This window comes from Coregonus clupeaformis, chromosome 30 (assembly GCF_020615455.1).
Source record: "Coregonus clupeaformis isolate EN_2021a chromosome 30, ASM2061545v1, whole genome shotgun sequence".
Taxonomy (NCBI): domain Eukaryota; kingdom Metazoa; phylum Chordata; class Actinopteri; order Salmoniformes; family Salmonidae; genus Coregonus; species Coregonus clupeaformis.
In genome coordinates this window covers 19,908,245-19,930,146 of record NC_059221.1, presented here as the reverse complement: position 1 = coordinate 19,930,146, position 21,902 = coordinate 19,908,245, and the positions used below count along the sequence as shown (strand labels likewise).

The 21,902-nt window shown below is 41.7% G+C and overlaps 1 protein-coding gene across 1 annotated transcript; it reads left to right on the top strand.

The window, feature by feature from the left end:
- Positions 1–206: 206 nt before the first annotated feature.
- On the top strand, positions 207–14,097 carry LOC121545699 (tyrosine-protein phosphatase non-receptor type 1). Its single transcript, XM_041856457.2, has 9 exons — positions 207–448; positions 1,398–1,488; positions 2,287–2,387; positions 6,027–6,125; positions 6,364–6,501; positions 9,796–10,005; positions 10,793–10,954; positions 11,324–11,481; positions 11,604–14,097. The coding sequence occupies exons 1-9, from the start codon at positions 392–394 to the stop codon at positions 11,911–11,913; spliced, it is 1,326 nt and encodes a 441-aa protein (XP_041712391.1). The 5' UTR covers positions 207–391; the 3' UTR covers positions 11,914–14,097.
- The last annotated feature ends 7,805 nt before the right edge of the window (positions 14,098–21,902 follow it).

Here is a 21,902-nt window from a genome sequence, read left to right as displayed (position 1 = left end):
TGCAAAATGTTCCTATTTGTTTGTGAAAATTCCTGAAAAAATACAACAACAAATTGGCTTTTGGGGTCCCAGCCTCGTTATTTGGACTGGACTGGTTGGCCTCGTTCCTGACAGTTCCGTAATATACGTTACTTGATTGGCCAATATCAAGAAATGAGGGCGGGGATTAGAGCCACACAAGGACAGTCGTGATAAGGAGGAGCGTAACGGCGTGTTTCCGGTAAAACCAGGCCGAGAGATAGCAGTAACAGTAATCTATGTAGCTACTGAAAAAGAAAGAACAGTATAGAAAGAATTGTCTACTTTGTTGGACAACGTCTGTTAAATTTGCTAAACCTTTACAAATAGATATTGATTGGTCGTCGGGAAAAGAGGCGGCTGTAGCAAGGCAATGGAAGCCGAGTTTCGGAAAATCGATGAACCCGGGAGTTGGAACGCCATTTACCAGGTAACGTTAGGTTCGTCTTGGCAAATCAAGGTGGATTTTAAGTTTCGAGTTCTGTGTGGTGAGTAGGCTAGATGTTAACATTATGGGTCTACAACGACTTATTACGTGTCTCGTGGTTATAAAGTATTATTTCTGATTTATTAGGTACCAATTCTGATACCCTAGCTAGCTAGCTAGCTAGATTACCTTGTTCCGATTGATTTGAAATGACCAATCTCCTCGGCGCTGTCCGATGTATGAAGCCTTCTAGCAAGCCCCACTGTTTCGAATGATACATTTGTTATCGAGTAGGCTATGTAACGCAGATTGTCACATTTGTGACGTTTACCTGCACGTGGTTGATACATTGTAGCAGATTAGTGTTGTTACATTGACAGTGTCATCGATAGTTAAATGTAGACGGATTCCCCTACTTACTCCATGCCACAGTTCAGACATCATGCATGTTACTAGAAAAAGGGCAAACCACAATTGCAATTACATTTATCTAACTAACACATCTATTAACTATTAGAATACTCTGCATTACAGACAATGCCTAAACGTGACTGTGTGGCCAGATGTGTCATATTTGAGAATAATGTGGTGGATGACAATGTATTATAGTGTCAGCATAATTTGTCAAACTGGTTTAGGGAAATATCCTTTAGATGGCATATTAAGAGCAGATATCCCAAGTATCCTGTTATTGTGTTGTAAAGAACGACCATAGTTTTAGAAAATGGTATTTGGACATCCAGACACACTGGATAAGCACACCATAAATCTGCACAGTAGTACATGCTCAATAAGACCCAGCTAGGGTTGAAACTAGTTTTAATTAACAGAGCACCTTTAGGAGAATACCAGTGAGAGAGCAACCATAGGAACAACCATTTGCCTCCCAAAACAAAGATATCTCCCAAGTTAAGAAATGAAGTTTGAATGTATGGTTGTTTTTTGCTCTCAGGAAATCCGTCAGCAATCAAGTGAGCTGCCCTGCAAACTTGCCAAATTACCTGAAAACAAAACTCGGAATCGCTACAGAGATGTCAGCCCATGTAAGTTTTGTACTCTTGACTCCATATAGAGGAATGATGATTGAGCTGCTGAGATTCCTCGGTCTAGATACAGAGGCAAAACATAAGATAACAACACGCAAATAACACAATAATAACAGGCTGAAACATTTGATAATAATAAAGTTTATAATAAAGTTGATGCACTATGCAGGACAGCTTTTGATACCTGTGCAATTTGCACAATCTTCTCTTCAAAATCAACACTGTTCTTGTATTTAAGTGCTATATACTGTGACTGAAACGTGTTAAGCTGTAGTCTTTGAAACATCTCATGTATGGCAACAGATGGATCTTTTAAGGTCAGATGCCTCACAAGCAGTTCAACAGATCAAGCTTTTAAAGTATATATTTTAAATCTTCCGTCATGGTAACTCGACACAGCAAAGCTGTTGTGGTTTCCTCTTTTCACAAAGATGCAAAAAGCGAACCTAAACCCTATGGGACAGACGGTCACATGTCAACCAGGGTGTCCATATGTTCTTGTTTCCTGGTTTGAGGTAAAGTGAAAATCAGCCATACACTAGACTTCTTCAAGTATTTTAAATCTTGGTCATTTACTTTAGTCCCATTCCAACTATCTTTTGATTTAGATTAGAAGAAATAGATAGTATTTCCTGTGTAGTTGAGTGGATTAGAACAGGAGAAGAAATAAACACTGCTGTGTTTCAGTCACAGATAGACAGTACAGCTGCAATAAATGTCTTTTGAGAACTGAATCTCTAAACACAAGTCCCTTGGGATATTACAAATTCATCAATGTTCTTTAATTCTCTGCAGTTGACCACAGCAGAATCCGCCTGCAACTGGGTGCGAACGACTACATTAACGCCAGCCTAATTTCTGTAGAAGAGGCACAGAGAAGCTACATTCTTACTCAGGTTTGTACTCTGGCTTTTATACTCTGTCTAGAAGGTTCTGAGAATAAATTGTTGTCTATATGTCAAGGGATTACAGCAATTTTACTTGGTTCAGAATGTCCGATTTCCAATTTATGAAGACAACAACAGCACAGTGAAAACAAACTTAAAGCAAACCCTTCAAAAGCAAGCCGGGCATCCTGTGTGACCTGGGAGGGGAGGGGGGTTCTAGTTCATAAACAAATGTATACAATTTATATAGTAGGCTATGCTCTCTGGTTTATATATGTTTTTATAATGTCCCAAATACCCTCTAGTTCATTGTCATAGTCCCGGAGGGCCGATTCCTCTTGTTCCATAGTCATGAAGTCCCTTAACTAAATGTTTATGCTGAAGCACTGAGGTTGACATACTTTCCAGTTTATCAGTAGTGTCCTTTTGACTGATAGAAAGAATAAATGTTTTATTACATTATCATCACATTGATTCTTTTCTAAGATGTACACTCACTGAGGTTTCATTTTAGGATTGTGTAAAAGTGCCACTCTGACTTGAGTGCCATGATACAGTTTAAGTCGGAAGTTAACATACACTTAGGTTGGAGTCATTAAAACTCGATTTTCAACCACTCCACAAATTTCTTGTTAACAAACTATAGTTTTGGCAAGTCGGTTAGGACATCTACTTTGTGCATGACACAAGTAATTTTTCCAACAATTGTTTACAGACAGATTATTTCACTTATAATTCACTGTATCACAATTCAAGTGGGTCAGAAGTTTACATACACTAAGTTGACTGTGCCTTTAAACAGCTTGGACAATTCTAGAAAATGATGTCATGGCTTTAGAAGCTTCTGATAGGCTAATTGACATCATTTGAGTCAATTGGAGGTGTACCTGTGGATGTATTTCAAGGCCTACCTTCAAACTCAATGCCTCTTTGCTTGACATCATGGGAAAATCAAAATAAATCAGCCAAGACCTCAGATTTGTTTTTGTAGACCTCCACAGGTCTGGTTCATCCTTGGGAGCAATTTCCAAACACCTGAAGGTACCACGTTCATCTGTACAAACAATAGTACGCAAGTATAAACACCATGGGACCACGTAGCCGTCATACCGCTCAGGAAGGAGACGCGTTCTGTCTCCTAGAGATGAACGTAGTGCAAATCAATCCCAGAACAACAGCAAAGGACCTTGTGAAGATGCTGGAGGAAACAGGTACAAAAGTATCTATATCCTCAGTAAAACGAGTCCTATATCAACATAACCTGAAAGGCCGCTCAGCAAGGAAGAAGCCACTGCTCCAAAACCGCCATAAAAAAAGCCAGACTACGGTTTGCAACTGCACATGGGGACAAAGATCGTACTTTTGGGAGAAATGTCCTGTGGTCTGATGAAACAAAAATAGAACTGTTTGGCCATAATGACCATCATTATGTTTGGAGGAAAAAGGGGGGAGCTTGCAAGCCGGAGAACACCATCCCAACCGTGAAGCACGGGGTAGCGGCATCATGCTGTGGGGGTGCTTTGCTGCAGGAAGGACTGGTGCACTTCACAAAATAGATGGTGTCATGAGGAAGGAAAATTGTGGATATATTTAAGCAACATCTCAAGACATCAGTCAGGAAGTTAAAGCTTGGTCGCAAATGGGTCTTCCAAATGGACAATGACCCAAAGCATACTTCCAAAGTTGTGGCAAAATAGCTTAAGGACAACAAAGTCAAGGTATTGGAGTGGCCATCGCAAAGCCCTGACCTCAATCCTATAGAAAATGTGTGGGCAGAACTGAAAAGGCGTGTGCGAGCAAGGAGGCCTGCAAACCTGACTCAGTTACACCAGCTCTGTCAGGAGGAATGGGCCAAAATTCACCCAACTTATTGTGGAAGGCTACCCGAAACGTTTGACCCAAGTTAAACAATTTAAAGGCAATGCTACCAAATACTAATTGAGTCGTGGTCAAAAGTGCTGCCTCAGTTTTGATGATGTACATTTGCATATATTCCAGAATGTCATGAAGAGTGATCAGATGAATTGCAATTAATTGCAAAGTCCCTCTTTGCCATGAAAATGAACTGAATCCCCCAAAAAACATTTCCACTGCATTTCAGCCCTGCCACAAAAGGACCAGCTGACATTATGTCAGTGATTCTCTCGTTAACACAAGTGAGAATGTTGACGAGGATAAGGCTGGAGATCACTCTGTCATGCTGATTGAGTTAGAATAACAGACTGGAAGCTTTAAAAGGAGGGTGGTGCTTGAAATCATTGTTCTTCCTTTGTTATCCATGGTTACCTGCAATGAAACACGTGCCGTCATCATTGCTTTGCACAAAAAGGGCTTCACAGGCAAGGATATTGCTGCTAGTAAGATTGCACCTAAATCAACCATTTATCGGATCATCAAGAACTTCAAGGAGAGAGGTTCAATTGTTGTGAAGAAGGCTTCAGGGTGCCCAAGAAAGTCCAGCAAGCGCCAGGACCGTCTCCTAAAGTTGATTCAGCTGCGGGATCGGGGCACCACCAGTGCAGAGCTTGCTCAGGAATGGCAGCAGGCAGGTGTGAGTGCATCTGCACGCACAGTGAGGCAAAGACTTTTGGAGGATGGCCTGGTGTCAAGAAGGGCAGCGAGGAAGCCACTTCTCTCCAGGAAAAACATCAGGGACAGACTGATATTCTGCAAAAGGGTACAGGGATTGGACAGCTGAGGACTGGGGTAAAGTCATTTTCTCTGATGAATCCCCTTTCCGATTGTTTGGGGCATCCGGAAAAAAGCTTGTCCGGAGAAGACAAGGTGAGCGCTACCATCAGTCCTGTGTCATGCCAACAGTAAAGCATCCTGAGACCATTCATGTGTGGGGTTGCTTCTCAGCCAAGGGAGTGGGCTCACTCACAATTTTGCCTAAGAACACAGCCATGAATAAAGAATGGTACCAACACATCCTCCGAGAGCAACTTCTCCCAACCATCCAAGAACAGTTTGGTGACGAACAATGCCTTTTCCAGCATGATGGAGCACCTAGCCGTAAGGCAAAAGTGATAACTAAGTGGCTCTGGGAACAAAACATCAACATTTTGGGTCCATGGCCAGGAAACTCCCCAGACCTTAATCCCATTAAGAACTTGTGGTCAATCCTCAAGAGGCGGGTGGACAAACAAAAACCCACAAATTCTGACAAACTCCAAGCATTGATTATGCAAGAATGGGCTGCCATCAGTCAGGATGTGGCCCAGAAGTTAATTGACAGCATGCCACTGGGAAAGTGATGAAAGAAATAAAAGCTGAAATAAATAATTGTCTACTACTATTCTGACATTTCACATTCTTAAAATAAAGTGGTGATCCGAACTGACCTAATACAGGGAATTTTTACTAGGATTAAATGTCAGGAATTGTGAAAAACTGAGTTTAAATGTATTTGGCTAAGGTGTATGTAAACTTCTGACTTCAACTGTATCTATATCAAAAGTGGGTAACACTTCATTGGAATCTTCACTGACATGCTCCTTCTACGGGTAGTGTAGCCCGGTCACATTTATTACAGTGGGTTTGTTTCAACTGTGCCTGATTGACATAAAAATAATGGATGAGAGATGCTTGTAGCGTAGCTCTGGGTTGTTTCTAACAATACCTCCGCCCCCTCTTCTTATTCCAAAGGGACCCCTTCCAAACACATGTGGTCACTTCTGGGAGATGGTTTGGGAGCAGAGGACCATGGGAGTGGTGATGCTGAACCGTGTCATTGAGAAAGGATCTGTGAGTATATCAATGATTTATTAGTAGTATTTAATTCATATGAGCCTCCTTGAATATTGAACCTCATTAACCACTATGGGCCTCCAGTTAGAGAGCGCTACTCTGTTTCAGTAAGACAGAGGGGCCATGGAAAGTTGTTCACATAAGGGCCTTTCCACTTCCTATCTCAAAATATTAATATTATACGTATTCAATGTGAACATCCCTATCAAATGTATGCACTTCTGACTGTTTTCAGGTGAAGTGTGCACAGTACTGGCCACCTAGAGAGGAGAGGGAGGCGATCTTTGAAGACACAAATTTCAAGCTTACACTTGTTTCAGAAGACATTAAGTCCTACTACACTGTCCGTCAGCTGGAGCTGGAAAATCTGTCGGTAAGATTCCTCTTCCTCATTGTGCCATCTTCTGTTCTCCTCAGATGTATCCACCCATAGAACCAGTGGATCCCAACACAGCATCCTATTATATATATATTTTTTATACTTAGGCATAAAAACAAACATTGAACAAATGGTTACACTTCCTGTTACAGTGCTCTTTTCAGTGATCTACAGTGCGCTCCATAATTATTGGGACAGTGAATCATTTTTTCTTCTTTTGGCTGTATACTTCAAAAGTTTGGATTTGAAATCAAACAATGACTATGCGGTTGAAGTGCAGACTCAGCTTTAAATTGAGGGTATTTTCATCCATATCGGGTGAGCCGTTTACAAATTTCAACACTTTTTGTACATAGTCCCCCCATTTTAGGGGAGAAAAAGTATTAGGACAAATTCACTTACAGTGAGGGGAAAAAAAGTATTTGATCCCCTGCTGATTTTGTACGTTTGCCCACTGACAAAGAAATGATCAGTCTATATAAAAGACACCTGTCCACAGAAGCAATCAATCAATCAGATTCCAAACTCTCCACCATGGCCAAGACCAAAGAGCTCTCCAAGGATGTCAGGGACAAAATTGTAGACCTACACAAGGCTGGAATGGGCTACAAGACCATCGCCAAGCAGCTTGGTGAGAAGGTGACAACAGTTGGTGCGATTATTTGCAAATGGAAGAAACACAAAATAACTGTCAATCTCCCTCGGCCTGGGGCTCCATGCAAGATCTCACCTTGTGGAGTTGCAATGATCATGAGAACGGTGAGGAATCAGCCCAGAACTACACGGGAGGATCTTGTCAATGATCTCAAGGCAGCTGGAACCATAGTCACCAAGAAAACAATTGGTAACACACTACGCCGTGAAGGACTGAAATCCTGCAGCGCCCGCAAGGTCCCCCTGCTCAAGAAAGCACATATACAGGCCCGTCTGAAGTTTGCCAATGAACATCTGAATGATTCAGAGGAGAACTGGGTGAAAGTGTTGTGGTCAGATGAGACCAAAATCGAGCTCTTTGGCATCAACTGAACTCGCCGTGTTTGGAGGACGAGGAATGCTGTCTATGACCCCAAGAACACCATCCCCATGTCAAACATGGAGGTGGAAACATTATGCTTTTGGGGTGTTTTTCTGCTAAGGGGACAGGACAACTTCACCGCATCAAAGGGACGATGGACGGGGCCATGTACGGTCAAATCTTGGGTGAGAACCTCCTTCCCTCAGCCAGGGCATTGAAAATGGGTCGTGGATGGGTATTCCAGCATGACAATGACCCAAAACACACGGCCAAGGCAACAAAGGAGTGGCTCAAGAAGAAGCACATTAAGGTCCTGGAGTGGCCTAGCCAGTCTCCAGACCTTAATCCCATAGAAAATCTGTGGAGGGAGCTGAAGTTTCGAGTTGCCAAACATCAGCCTCGAAACCTTAATGACTTGGAGAAGATCTGCAAAGAGGAGTGGGACAAAATCCCTCCTGAGATGTGCGCAAACCTGGTGGCCAACTACAAGAAACGTCTGACCTCTGATTGCCAACAAGGGTTTTGCCACCAAGTCATGTTTTGCAGAGGGGTCAAATACTTATTTCCATCATTAAAATGCAAATCAATTTATAACATTTTTGACATGAGTTTTTCCTGGATTTTTTTTTATTTATTCTGTCTTTCACTGTTCAAATAAACCTACCATTAAAATTATAGACTAATCATGTCTTTGTCAGTGGGCAAACATACAAAATCAGCAGGGGATCAAATACTTTTTTCCCTCACTGTATGTGTAGTAAAAAGTTAAGTATTTGTTCCCATATTTATAGCACACAATGACTACATCAAGCTTGTGACTCTACATATTTGTTGGAAGCATTTGCTGTTTGTCTCAGATGATTTTGTGCCCAATATAATGTATTGTGTCATTTTGGATTCACTTTTATTGTAAAAAGGAATATATGTTTCTAAACACTTCTACATGAATATGGACGCTACCATGATTACGGATAATCCTGACTGAATCTTGAATAATGATGAGTGAGAATGTTAGAGACGCACAAATATCATACCCCAAAAAAATATTAACTTCCCCTGTTATTGTAATGGTGAGAGGTTAGCATGTCTTGGGGGTATGGTATTTGTGTACATACACTTATTGGCCATTATTAGGTACACCCATCTAGTACCGGGTCTGACCCCCCTTTGCCTCCAGAACAGCCTGAATTCTTTGGGGCATGGAAACGTTGCTCAAATGGTATCAAGGGACCTAACGTGTGCCAGAAAAACATTCCCCACACCATTACACCACCGCCACCAGCCTGTACCGCCAAATCCTGACTCTGCCATCAGCATGACGCAACAGGAACCGGGATTCGTCGGACCAGGCAATTTTTTTCCCACTCCTCAATTGTCCAGTGTTGGTGATCGTGTTCTCACTGGAGCCGCTTGTTCTTGTTTTTAGCTGATAGGAGTGGAACCCGTTGTGGTAGTCTGCTGCAATAGCCCATCTGTAACAAAGATCGACGAGTTGTGCATTCCGAGATGCCGTTCTGCACACTACTGTTGTACTGCACCGTTATTTGCCTGTTTGTGGCCCGCCTGTTAGCTTGCACGATTCTTGCCATTCTCTTTTGACCTCTCATCAACGAGCTGTTTTCGCCCACAGGACTGCCGCTGACTGGATCTTTTTTTGTTTGTCGCACCATTATCTGTAAAACCTAGACACTCATGCGTGAAAAGCCCAGGAGGCCGGCCGTTTCTGCGATACTGGGACCGACGATCATACTACGCTCAAAGTCGCTTAGGTCACTTGTTTTGCCCATTCTAACGTTCAAATCGAACAGTAACTGAATGCCTCGACGCTGATGCCTCCTACTTTATATAGCAAGCCACGGCCATGTGACTCACTGTCTGTAGGAGTGAACCATTTTTGTGAATGGGGTGTGGTGTACCTAATAAACTGTGTGTGTGTGTGTATATATATATATATATATATATACCCACATTCACTATGAGGAGTGCACTGTACTTATTTATTATCATTATCAGAAGAGATCCAGGCTATTCCTAGAAATCCTCCACACTGCTTTGAAGCAGCTTCGGTGGGTTTATGACATCCATCTATAAGCAACGGGTTTATGACTTCCTTCTACAAGCAACTCCGGGCTACCATGTTCCAAAGTTATTTAAAACATGATTCCTATAACGTTTTTTTTTACTTGTTCATACTTGTTATGGTAGGGAAATACAGCAATCGATATCTCTGTTCTATTTTATGCTTAGTCGGTTTATTTGTCCTCCTTCTACAGACTCTGGAAACTAGAGAGATCCTACATTTTCACTACACCACCTGGCCTGACTTTGGGGTGCCCGAATCTCCAGCCTCCTTCCTCAACTTCCTGTTTAAGGTGCGGGAGTCTGGGTGCCTCAACTCTGACCAGGGGCCTGTGGTGGTGCACTGCAGCGCAGGCATCGGCCGCTCCGGAACCTTCTGTCTCGTCGACACCTGCCTCTTACTGGTCAGTACTGGACTGGGAATTCCATAAAAAATGTCCAACTTTATTCCTCCCACAAGGGAAATTGTGCAAATGTGGTATTGAGATGGGTTGTGCATTCTCTGGCTTTATGAAGAATCATAACTTCATGCCAGGTTATTATTTATCATTTTGTAACTAACTTAGAATTGTTCAATTTAAATTATTATACAATATCCAATATGGATGGTGTTAAGAGATCGATGGGAGGTGTTGAATGGAGTTGGGACTAATAACAACTACCAACAACTAATAACAAAAAGATAACTAATGTAAAGCATACTGTGTCCATAATAAGTATATAGGTTATAGGTTGAGAGCTTTTGTGAGCACAGTTAGAAAGATATGGCATATAGAAGCAAACCGGATGGACATCATCAAAATGATCGGAGAGGTTGAGGGTAGAGGAAGTTCAGGAGTAAAAACAAACAAAATAGAATGATTGTAAAATTGACTGTGTCCATAAAATGTATATAGTATGTATAAGCTGGAAGTAGAGGCCTAAGCATTGTTGTTCACTAGTTTACTCCAATTAGGGAAGGGATGGGGGGTTGGAAAGTAATAAAGGGAAATATATTTTTTTAAAGGATATGTGTGTGTATATTTATGTATGTGTATATGTGTGCGTGTATGCATGTATGTATGAGAAAAAAACATGGGGGATTGGAAGTGATGCAGACAATTACATTGATGGAAGTTACAATATATCTGCAATATTAAAGCTGATCTACCCCCTAAATTTTTTTAAAATAAATAACATTTCTGTTTGCAGATGTCCATGCGCAAGGACCCGTCATCTGTGCGCATTCGTGACATGCTGCTGGAGATGCGACGCTATCGGATGGGCCTGATTCAGACCGCTGACCAACTCCGATTTTCCTACCTCGCTGTTATTGAAGGTGCCAAGTGCATCATGGGAGACGCATCGTTGCAGGTACATTTAATTTCTCTTTTAGTTGCTGCTATGAACCAACGTGCTATAGTAGATCATGCAAGAACATCCAAATTTAGTCTCCGGTGCCTGTAAATCTGTTTGCCTTTGTGTAAGGGTTCTTTCGGGAAGTAGCTACTAGCAACAACTCCTTGTTGGCCACAGAATGTTGTTATACTTGTCCTCTAATGAAAAATTGAAGAAGTCTAATTAGGTCAAGTGTTTATTTGAATAGTTTGGATTTGGGCAGCCCAAACTAGATTTAGATGTCTCCTCATAATGTACGGACAAAGGTCATAGCTATTCTCTTCCCTGTAAAGCCTTTGAATGTTTAAATAATACCCACATCAATCCATGAATGTTTACGTTAAGGAGTCGTGGAAAGAGCTCTCCAAAGAAGAGGATGTTCCTCCAGAGTTCACCCCTCCCCCGCCCCGCCCCCGACCACCAGGTCTAATCAACGGCATGGTTGAACCTTCCTTCTTTCCTGAGGAGATTGTTGTTGAGCAGAACAATTCCCACACTCGCAGGTAAATAAGATCAGCTCAATTAGACATTTTTAGCAGTCTAGACTTCATACATGCAATATTGAATATCCCCATATCTCTCTTTGTCCTTCTCCCCCTCTGAATATCTCTCTCTCCCATTGCAGTGCCCCACCAGAAACTGAACTGCGATGGAGGGGCGGTGGTGATGGTGCTACCTTCCAGTCTCCCACTGTCCCCACTGATCAACCTGGCGGCCAGGTGGGAAGCAAAGAACCAGATCCCAAAGCTCTGATGGAACCACACCGACTGCATGAGACCGAAACTCAACAGGGGCTGAACCAGGACCAGGCAGCAGCAGCAGGAGATGACAGCCCTGAGGCTCAGGGTGCCTGGACCCCCCTGCTGGCCAACATGTGCCTCTGCACTGCCCTGGCCCTGGGTGCTTACGTCTGTTACCGGGCCTGTTTCCACTGATCTCCTCTACCCTCCTCCCTCTCTTGCTCCTCCCTTTCTCGTGTCTGTTTTTTTGCAGGGTGAATTAGGCTGACTAGCCGGCCCTCTCTGCCTATGGGTTTACTCTGCTGGCTGAACGAGTGGATTGTTTGGACTTCAGCAAATTGATTGATTCAGACTCACTCACTCGTTTTCTTTTATAAATGCAGAACAGGGGTGTGGGAGGAAAGGACTTTCCCTCGTCACCCACCGTAGCTCCCATATGAACTGTCAGTTTGGACTCTCAGGGCCTCAATTTTCAGGTGTCAAATCCCAAATACAGGTGTTAATTTAAAAACAAATGAGTAAACAAACATTTTTTTTCTTTATAGCCGTCAGTAAAGGAAGGTATGTGTTTGTTCCTGTGTCCTGTGAGCTGAATGGTCTACTAGTTGACCCTACCTACACGCATGCACCCTCCATTCAGTTACCAAATGACACACGCATAAGTGTTCTTCCATTTCAGCCTTTGCAAATAATGTCCATTGGCTATTCACCTTTCTCTACCAAATAGTTATTTCATTACAGCACTTCAAAAAAAAAAATTGGTCAGGAGGAGTTACTCAGTGCTTGATTTGTGGCAACCCTGCAGTGCCAACGTAATGAATTGCTGCAGAGACGTTAGTAAAAAGAAAACAACCAAACCTCTCCTTGAGATGATGGGGCAGTATTATACCCAGGAGTAAGCTGAGGCTAGGGGCTGGCCACTGTCCGAGAGGAAGACTGCCCTCCCCGCCTTCCACTGGTTGAGTGGTGCATACAGTGGGTCATTTACAGGCCATAGGAGAGCTCTCTACCACTGCCCCATTTAGGGCCTTTTGGCTAGAGCTACAGGAGTGTGTGTGTGTGCGTGCGAGTGTTTAGTGAGAGTTAACTGAGCTTTCTACTGATGCTTGATTTCTATCTGCTGTCTTCGTGGAAAACATCACAAGTTAATAATATAAGTCATTTGAAATGTATTCTAGATTGTTTCCTGTTCCTTGACCCTGCCCCCCTTTTCCTTGTACCACGTATTCATTCCTAACTTGACATTTAAACAAGAGTGTCTAGTTGATAATGTGCTTTGAATGGAAGTGCCGCACACATGTATTGAGCTGTTCTGTTTGGCCTAGTTTGAGACGCTGTGTTCACATTTAGCCTGTTTCAAAAAGTGGTTCCAGCTAACGCTGATGTACAAATTCCAAAATCTGCTCTAAATGAGTCTCCAATGATTTCACAACATAATTTGTTGTCAAACCTATTAAATATCATTCAGGGATAGTGACTTCTTGCTGTCACCACATTGGATGAACAATGCAGAGGCTTTTCATGCTAAAGAAACAAAGTGAATGTGTAAGGAGGAGGGTAATGCATCAGGTGAGCGTTGCATAGTTATTAAATGTCTAGAGCAGGCGTCTGAACACAGGAGGCTGTATTAACGCACAAAAATGCCAGCGCAGCCTACTATATGGAGACACACAGACAGCAGCTAACCCTACTCTCCCTTCGCTAGCAATACAAATACTTTATATTGCCCTTTATTTTCCCCATCCTCTGACAGCTAAACCCATCCTGCCTGTATGGACAGGGAGCCTGGGATCTCAAACCAACCAAACTACCAACCAACACCAGCACACAGAATAAATAATTGTAGTGATGATCAGTTATATTACGTTATGGCATGGGCCTGTGCTGTCAAGTTTGTTGTTATTACTTTTTTCCACATAGACATCCTGCAGTTTTGAATAAACAGGTTTTTTATGAGATTAGTTCAGCTGCTAGCATTCAATTTACTTTAGTGGCTCAAAAAGAACTACGTACTTCCTGAGTCCAACAGCTGTACTTTTTCTCTAGAATGTATGAAATCCTACCCAAGGACACACCCTCTTGATACTTTTTTCAGACCAGGTTTCATTGTGCCGTCTTTTTTCCGCATCGGCAAGTAATGATGAACTCACAGTACCTACCTGGGCAGCCTTGTTCTTGGCCGGACGTTCCTGTTTTTCTGTACTTATGGTCACAAACCATTTGTCTTTTTTATTTACATCCATCATTTTATTTCTTTTTTAATAAATAAAAATGTACTGCTGATTTGTTCTAGCTTTTGGATCGGAGTCATGTTTAAGATTTTATTTTATCAGACTGAATTCTGAACAAAAGGCTGTGGTAATAAAATCAGTGTCTCTACTTTCCTTGTAATCTCAATCTTTTGAATGAGATTGAATTATGATCATATTGACATCACCAATTTGAAAAGGGCATTAGAAGAGAATGTCAGTGGTCATTGAAGCTAGGCTGAGCCTTGCCAGCCATACAAAGGGAGCAGATTGGAGCGCAGAATATGTTATACTATCAGACATTTCTTTGAGCTACTGCATCTCCCTAGAAGACCACAACGTACCAATAACATTTTACATTTTAGTCATTTAGCAGACGCTCTTATCCAGAGCGACTTACAGTTAGTGAGTGCAAACATTATTATTTTTTCATACTGGCCCCCCGTGGGAAACGAACCCACAACCCTGCCGGCCATTCCCTCCCCTACCCTGGACGACGCTGGGCCAATTGTGCGTCACCCCAAGCTCCTGAGTGGCGCAGTGGTCTAAGGCACTGCATTGCAGTGCTAACTGTGCCACTAGAGATCCTGGTTCGAATCCAGGCTCTGTCGCAGCCGGCCGCGACCGGGAGACTCATGGGCGGCGCACAATTGGCCCAGCGTCGTCCAGGGTAGGGGAGGGAATGGCCGGCAGGGATGTAGCTCAGTTGATAGAGCATGGGTTCGATTCCCACGGGGGGCCAGTATAAAAAAAATACAAATAAAAAATGTATTCACTAACTGTAAGTCGCTCTGGATAAGAGCGTCTGCTAAATGACTGTAAATGTAAATGTCTCCCGGTCACGGCCGGATATGACAGAGCCTGGATTCGAACCAGGATCTCTAGTGGCAGTGCCTTAGACCACTGCGCCACTAACCTTGATAGGGTGAGATAAGCCCTTATGTCCCTCAGACATTAAGCAGCTAAATCAGTAGGCTATAAAGAAGTGTCCAGCATACAGCGGTATCACAGATAGAACAATGAGACCGATATTTCACCGGATGTATAAATGTGAAGCATCGGCTTGGCGTTTCCACTCACTACCAAATATGGTAGGACGCCCAGTGGCCGGCAGTGGGAGATGATGGAACGAGATGGATTTTGGCCGACATTCTGCTAATTATTAATCGATTAAACATTTGATCTCAATACAGTTTTCTGTTCCCAAAACTAGATTCTGTTACGAACAGAGTGGACTAAGTTTAGTAGACTTTACCCTTTGCCAATGTTTTAAAAAAGTGCGTTGTTTAGAAGGAGTGCAAAGGCGAATTGAGTTATTGCACACGCGCACTTCACAGATTAGGCGTTACCCCTAACGGGAAATATGCAAATATACAATAGAACGCTCCAATAGGATCTCGCTAGCTCGTGCTTGGCTCTGCCCACCTCCTTGCTTGTTCTACCCACTATGACTGATTTGTTCGCGTTTGAAACGAGAAGACTATGGTCTATCTTGGTTTAATTATACAATTATTGGCGGTATGGCACTTGTGGACTAATTCTGACATAACAGCTGCTCTTGACTTGACCATTAACAGGTAAAGCTGACCTCGCAAAAATACCGACATTTAATGACGTCTTATTTTATCTCTGTATTATTTACTGTGACAAACTTTGTAGGCTGTGTCTACATTCCGTGTTTTGAAGTTTCCACAAGGGGGCTCTTTAGTACACACAAACAGCCCAAGTTTCAACATAAACAGACAAGTCAAGTTTCCTTGTGTCATCATACAAGTGTATGACTCACATACCTGGGCACATAGTGTACAGTGTAGCCCACGTGTTTCCTGTTTTCCATAACAGTACTCATCAATAATAATCTTTCTGTATGCATAAATACATGTCAAAATTAATACAAATAGTTTCCTGATCTTTTATCTCTCAGATATAAGACAGACACTTCAGAACAAACTTCCTTTTGATTTTTTGGGGGGGGACTTTCTGTTGTTCCATGTAGTGAATCTGTTATTCAATTAGTTTCTTTTGGCTAATAGCAGCAATGCCAAATTCAACGTTTCAATAAATACAGTGCTATGAAAAAGTATTTGCCCCCTTTCTAATTTTCTCTACTTTTGCATATTTGTGATACTGAATGTTATCAGATCTTCAACCAAAACCTAATATTAGATAACGGGAACATAAGTGAACAAATAACACAACAATTACATTTTTGCATCCCCAAAGCATCACACCACCACCACCACCATACTTGACCTTTGGTATGATGTTCTTACTGTGGAATGCAGTGTTTGGTTTTCGCCAGGCATAATGGGACCCATCTCGTCCAAAAAGTTGACTCAAGTTTGCCAAAAAGCACCTGGATGATCATCAAGACTCTTGGAAGAACGTTCTATGGACAGATGATTCAAAAGTATAACTTTTTGGACAGACATGGTTCCAGTAATGCCTGGCGAAAACCAAACTCTGCATTCCACAGTAAGAACATCATACCAAAGTCAAGCATGGTGGTGGTGGTGTGATGGTTTGGGGATGCTTTGCTGCTTCAGGACCTGGACGACTTGCCTTAATAGAAGGAACCATGAATTCTGCTCTGTATCAGAGAATTCTACAGGAGAATGTCAGACCATCCGTCTGTGAGCTGAAGCTGAAGCGCAGCTGGGTCATGCAGCAAGACAATGATCCAAAACACACAATCAAGTCTACATGAAAATTGCTAAAAAGCAACAAATTTGAAGTTTTGGAATGGCCTAGTCATAGTCCAGACCTAATCCCAATTGAGATGTTGTGGCAGGACTTGAAACGAGCAGTTCATGCTTGAAAACCCACACGTCACTGAGTTAAAGCAGTTCTGCATGGAAGAGTGGGCCAAAATTCCTCCACAGCGACGTGAGAGACTGATCAACAACTACAGGAAGCATTTGGTTGGAGTCATTGTAGCTAAAGGTGGCACAACCAGTTATTGAGTGTAAGGGGGCAATTACTTTTTCACACAGGGGAATTGGGTGTTGCATAACTTTGTTTATGAAATAAATGAAATAAAAATGTAATTGTTGTGTTATTTGTTCACTTATGTTCCCTTTATCTAATATTAGGTTTTGGTTGAAGATCTGATAACATTCAGTATCACAAATATGCAAAAGTAGAGAAAATTAGAAAGGGGGCAAATACTTTTTCATAGCACTGTTTATTTTTTATATTTTTTTTTTATTCCTTAAGGCAGGGTTCTCCAACTGGTGGCTCGTGCGCCGAATTTGGCCCGCGGGTGGTTTCATTTGCCCCCAAGTTTTCTGAGCCCCCAAAAAAGTATATACAGTACCAGTCAAAGGTTTGGACACCTACTCATTCAAGGGTTTTTCTTTATTTTTACTATTTTCTACATTGTAGAATAATAGTGAAGACATCAAAACTATGAAATAACACATATGGAATCATGTAGTAACCAAAAAAGTGTTAAACAAATCAAAATATATTTTATATTTTATATTCTTCATAGTAGCCTCCCTTTGTCTTGATGACAGCTTTGCACACTCTTGGCATTCTCTCAACCAGCTTCATGAGGAATGCTTTTCCAACAGTCTTGAAGGAGTTCGCACATATGCTGAGCACTTGTTGGCTGCTTTTCCTTCAGTCTCCGGTCCAACTCATCCCAAACCATCTCAATTGGGTTGAGGTCGGGTGATTGTGGAGGCCAGGTCATCTGATGCCGCACTCCATTTTTTATTTATTTCACCTTTTAGACTTTTACTCAAGTAGTATTTTAATGGGTTACTTTTACTTGCAATTCTACACAAGTTTTCTGCAATTCTACACATTTGGCCATGGGGCTGAGAGAAAACGTGTACATTTTATAACAAATTTCATGCAATTGACGAATTTTGCCGTGGGACAGAGAGATTTTTTAAAAAATTTTAACAGCTAATTTCCTGCAATTCTACACATTTTGCTATGGAGTGGAGAGACATTTTTAGCAATTTTAAAGCTGATTTCCAGCAACTCTATACATTTTGTAATGACTTATGCCATGTTAATATGATATCTGAGTGAGAATGACTAACAAAATCAACGGGGGTCCCCTGGAGGTCAGGGCCCCTGGGCACGTTCCCTGTGTGCCCGGTCGGTATTCGGCCATGATTAATACAAGTTTAGATAGCTGGCTAGACTAACTACCGTTCTACAAATTGTTATTTGACATGGCTAACTGAGTCACTGTCAGTGACTTGACATAACAAGAGAAAAATTGCTGATGCACAACCACATTTTGAAATTGCATCTGGTTTATTCTACTATTCTTACTCTAAATAGTAAGTTGAGACCCTGACTGAGTTCCTAAAAAAAAGTCACCAGGAACTGGCCCTGAATGTGGGTAACAACACTGTTGTTGCCCAGGACTAATATATTAACCAACAGTTCTAGGGTTTCCCAGGGAAAAATAGGGGGTAAGTGTGTGTCTGTGTTACATGCATCAGAGGAATGCAACTAAAGAGTGAGTAATAGCACTCCCAAACCACGTGGCTCTGCTGACGTCAAGAGACAGGATGGAACATGCTGCACCATTTGGCATTGGGAAAAGGACTGCCAAGGCATTTCCAGAGAAAGGAAGTGGTCTTAAAGGCACAGCCGCTCTACAAACTGTACTATGCAACATTTTTACATTAGCAGTTTACATTAGCAGGATTGTTTAAATGTTTATGGTGCTCCTGATGATGCTGCTGATAATGATGATGATGATGATGATAATGATAATGATCATGATGATGATCATGCTGAATGATGATGATGATGATACAAGAAGCACAGTTTATATGATAGTGTATCATTCTGATCCTATGATTGACTACCTGATAATAAATCAATCAATAAATTAAGTAGTAGAATATATATATATATATTTGTTGCATATATTCATGGTCTGTGTTTGCTGTGAACAAATGTTGCTAAATGTTGTATTTGTATGTATTAGCCTTTTACTAGGTCACTTGATTGATCAATGTAGGCATAATCTTCATAATAAATACTTTCTGTGACAAAATGGGCAAGAGATGACATTTTACATTGAATTGACATTCATAGGCCTAGCTATTGGTTCTTTGCTTAGCCTCTTCTGCTGAACCTGTGACTTCAGTATCAGTCCTAATCGGACAGGGAGTCACTCCTGCCCTACAGGCTCTTCCAATGTGTATCCTGAGTTTAGTCATTAACCTGGAACTTCCCAATGGCCAGCCAGCCCTGAGAGGCCCTGAGGGAATAAAAGGGCGGTCTTTGTCCTTAGCTAAGTTTTACTCTTATACTCTGAGTTACTTCATTGGGGCCATGTGGGGATCTGGAAATTCCAGAAAACGAAACCATCTGAGAAATGCTTAATGACTTGTGGGAGCTTGAGTCATCAGAACCTAATAGATGGATGCAGACACATTTGGCTTGTCATGTACATACACAGTACCTGGTGGTCATGCATACAGGTCATGCAGCTTGCAATGTCTCATAATACCTCCACCAGAAGTTTTTCACTGAATGAAAGATCAATTCACTTTCATTATCTATCTATCTGAGAACATTACGGCCATTGATTTTTTCATTACTGAACGTGGAAGTGTGACAAATCCTCAGTAAGTTTTAAGAGTATTTTGACTCAAAACCAGCCTCCTAAACTGAGAGTGCTTTCTTCACTATAATGGAAAAACACGGTGTTATTGGCTTATTGCTATCCCGACCACCACAACATAGTTTCTGAAGTTGATCTCTTTGGTGACGGTTGTTATGACACTAACCCATGAGCATTAGTACTGGTTCCTGTTCCTGTCCCTGGTTGCTGATGGCGTTGACACCCTGTTACTGTCAGGCCTGCTACGGCTGAGATGTCACATGCGGTCTTGCTTGGTGTTAAGAGGTTTGGTTTAGGCATGTAGGTCATAGCAGCTTGCTCTATGTCTCAACAGACGTCCTCCTGAGTCGTATAGCTGGTGTTTCCACCTCCAACATGCTCTGCATCTCCCACTTCCTTCCTCTGGCCCAGCGCTCATCGAACACGGCAACGACTGATGACGTTGACAAGAGGGTGATAATGAAAACAAACCTTACTGAGCTGACCGCCCTGGGCCTCCTCCACCATAACAGTCGACATTGCTGTATTGCTTTTCACATTGGTGACTGTTATCATTATATGCAAAGTTGTACATACTTTGGTAGTGGCAGAAGAAATTGTCAATTTGTCCGTGGTTGTGAAATATGTTGTTTTTTGTAGATATCCACATGTATATACCCAATGCATTACATACTGTATAATGTGTATAGTCCCATGTAGCTCAGTTGGTAGAGCATGGCGCTTGCAATGCCAGGGTTGTGGGTTCGATTCCCACGGGGGGCCAGTATGAAAAATGTATGCACTCACTAACTGTAAGTCGCTCTGGATAAGAGCGTCTGCTAAATGACTAAAATGTAAATGTATATACTGATACAAATGTACTGTTATTTATTATAATTTTTTACATTTATCATCATCAGCTACACCTAATCATGGAAATAAGGGGAAAGGTTCAAATGAATTTGAGGTTTGTCACATTTTGGTTGATGTGGGTGGTTTGTTCATCTATTCAAACAATGTGTGCCAACACACCCCATTTCCTGTTTAGTAGTCTGTGTGGGCCGGCTCACCTGTACGTGGATGAGTGTGAGACATCGTGTAGCTAGACGACATGACTAGGATCTTATTGCGCAACTATCCACAACTAATCTGGAGCAGCAGACAATAATGATGGAAAATAGTTTGAAATCTGTTGATCACTATCAATTGCAAAAAAACATACCTCCCTTCCTTCAACACTAGTTTTTTTTTCCTGACTGTAAAGTAAAAGTGACAATAAGACTTGTAATTCTTAGATCTTTCTTTTATGTTATGAGAGAAGAAATTTATCTTCTGTTATATTTAAAGAACTTGAAGATCATATCAAAAGGAAACCGGACCTTCACTTTAGTACTTGTAATCTAGGAAGTTTTCAGGGAGTACATTGAGGAACAGAGAAATGACTTGATAGATGCTTCAACTTTCTAGTTCAACATAATTAAGGATTTAACACAACAAAAAACATACTCAATATTTTCACTAAGGAGTTACAGACAGATGTTCAACACCCTAAGCTTGTCTGTGTCTGATAAAATGTGACTTGTGAAATAGAAACTCAATTCACAGATGAAATATCATTTTCTGTATATTTAAGGCGCACTTTCATTCACCTATGACAATACAATAACTGATAAGAGGCTCAGTCTTTTTAACGTGTTCTCTATCTGATCAGGAAGGAAAAGATGCCATATCTCGCTGCATGTGGGCTCATTGTGAGAGCCATTGTGAGTAGTCTGACGCCCCTGGAACGGTTGATTTCCATCCCTTGAGGTGGTGGCAGTTTTTTCTGCCCCTGCCTATATAGTGCCAATGTCAGGTTCACTTGCAACACCAATATCATGTTTAAGCTGTTTCTATTTGTTTGCATACACATCTATGAATTGTAATACTGTATGATATAACATCACTGTTTGAGAAAGTGATCAACTTAATTTAATTGTACTGTGTAATTGTATTCTGGTTGGTATAGGGGCATGGCTTGCCAAGCATCTCTGACCTCTACATACAAATGATAGTATGACACTGTAACCAAAAGTAAACTAATTGACACCTACATATATGGTTGTTTTGTCACCTGCCAGTGTTTTTCCTTATGCAAGAGCAGGATGGCCTTCTGTTTCACAAGACCTTCACAAGACCCATAATACTTGCTCTGCAGTGACCACAAGTCCCTGCTATTGCACGTCAGTGGTGCCTCTTTGCAGTCGTTCACAGTAAAATAGGAGAAGTAAAGAAGCTGTTGAAATCTGGGTTCACTCCAAGCCAGATCATCCTCCTGCCTCTTACGGTATCTCAGCATTTATGAATTCCCGTAG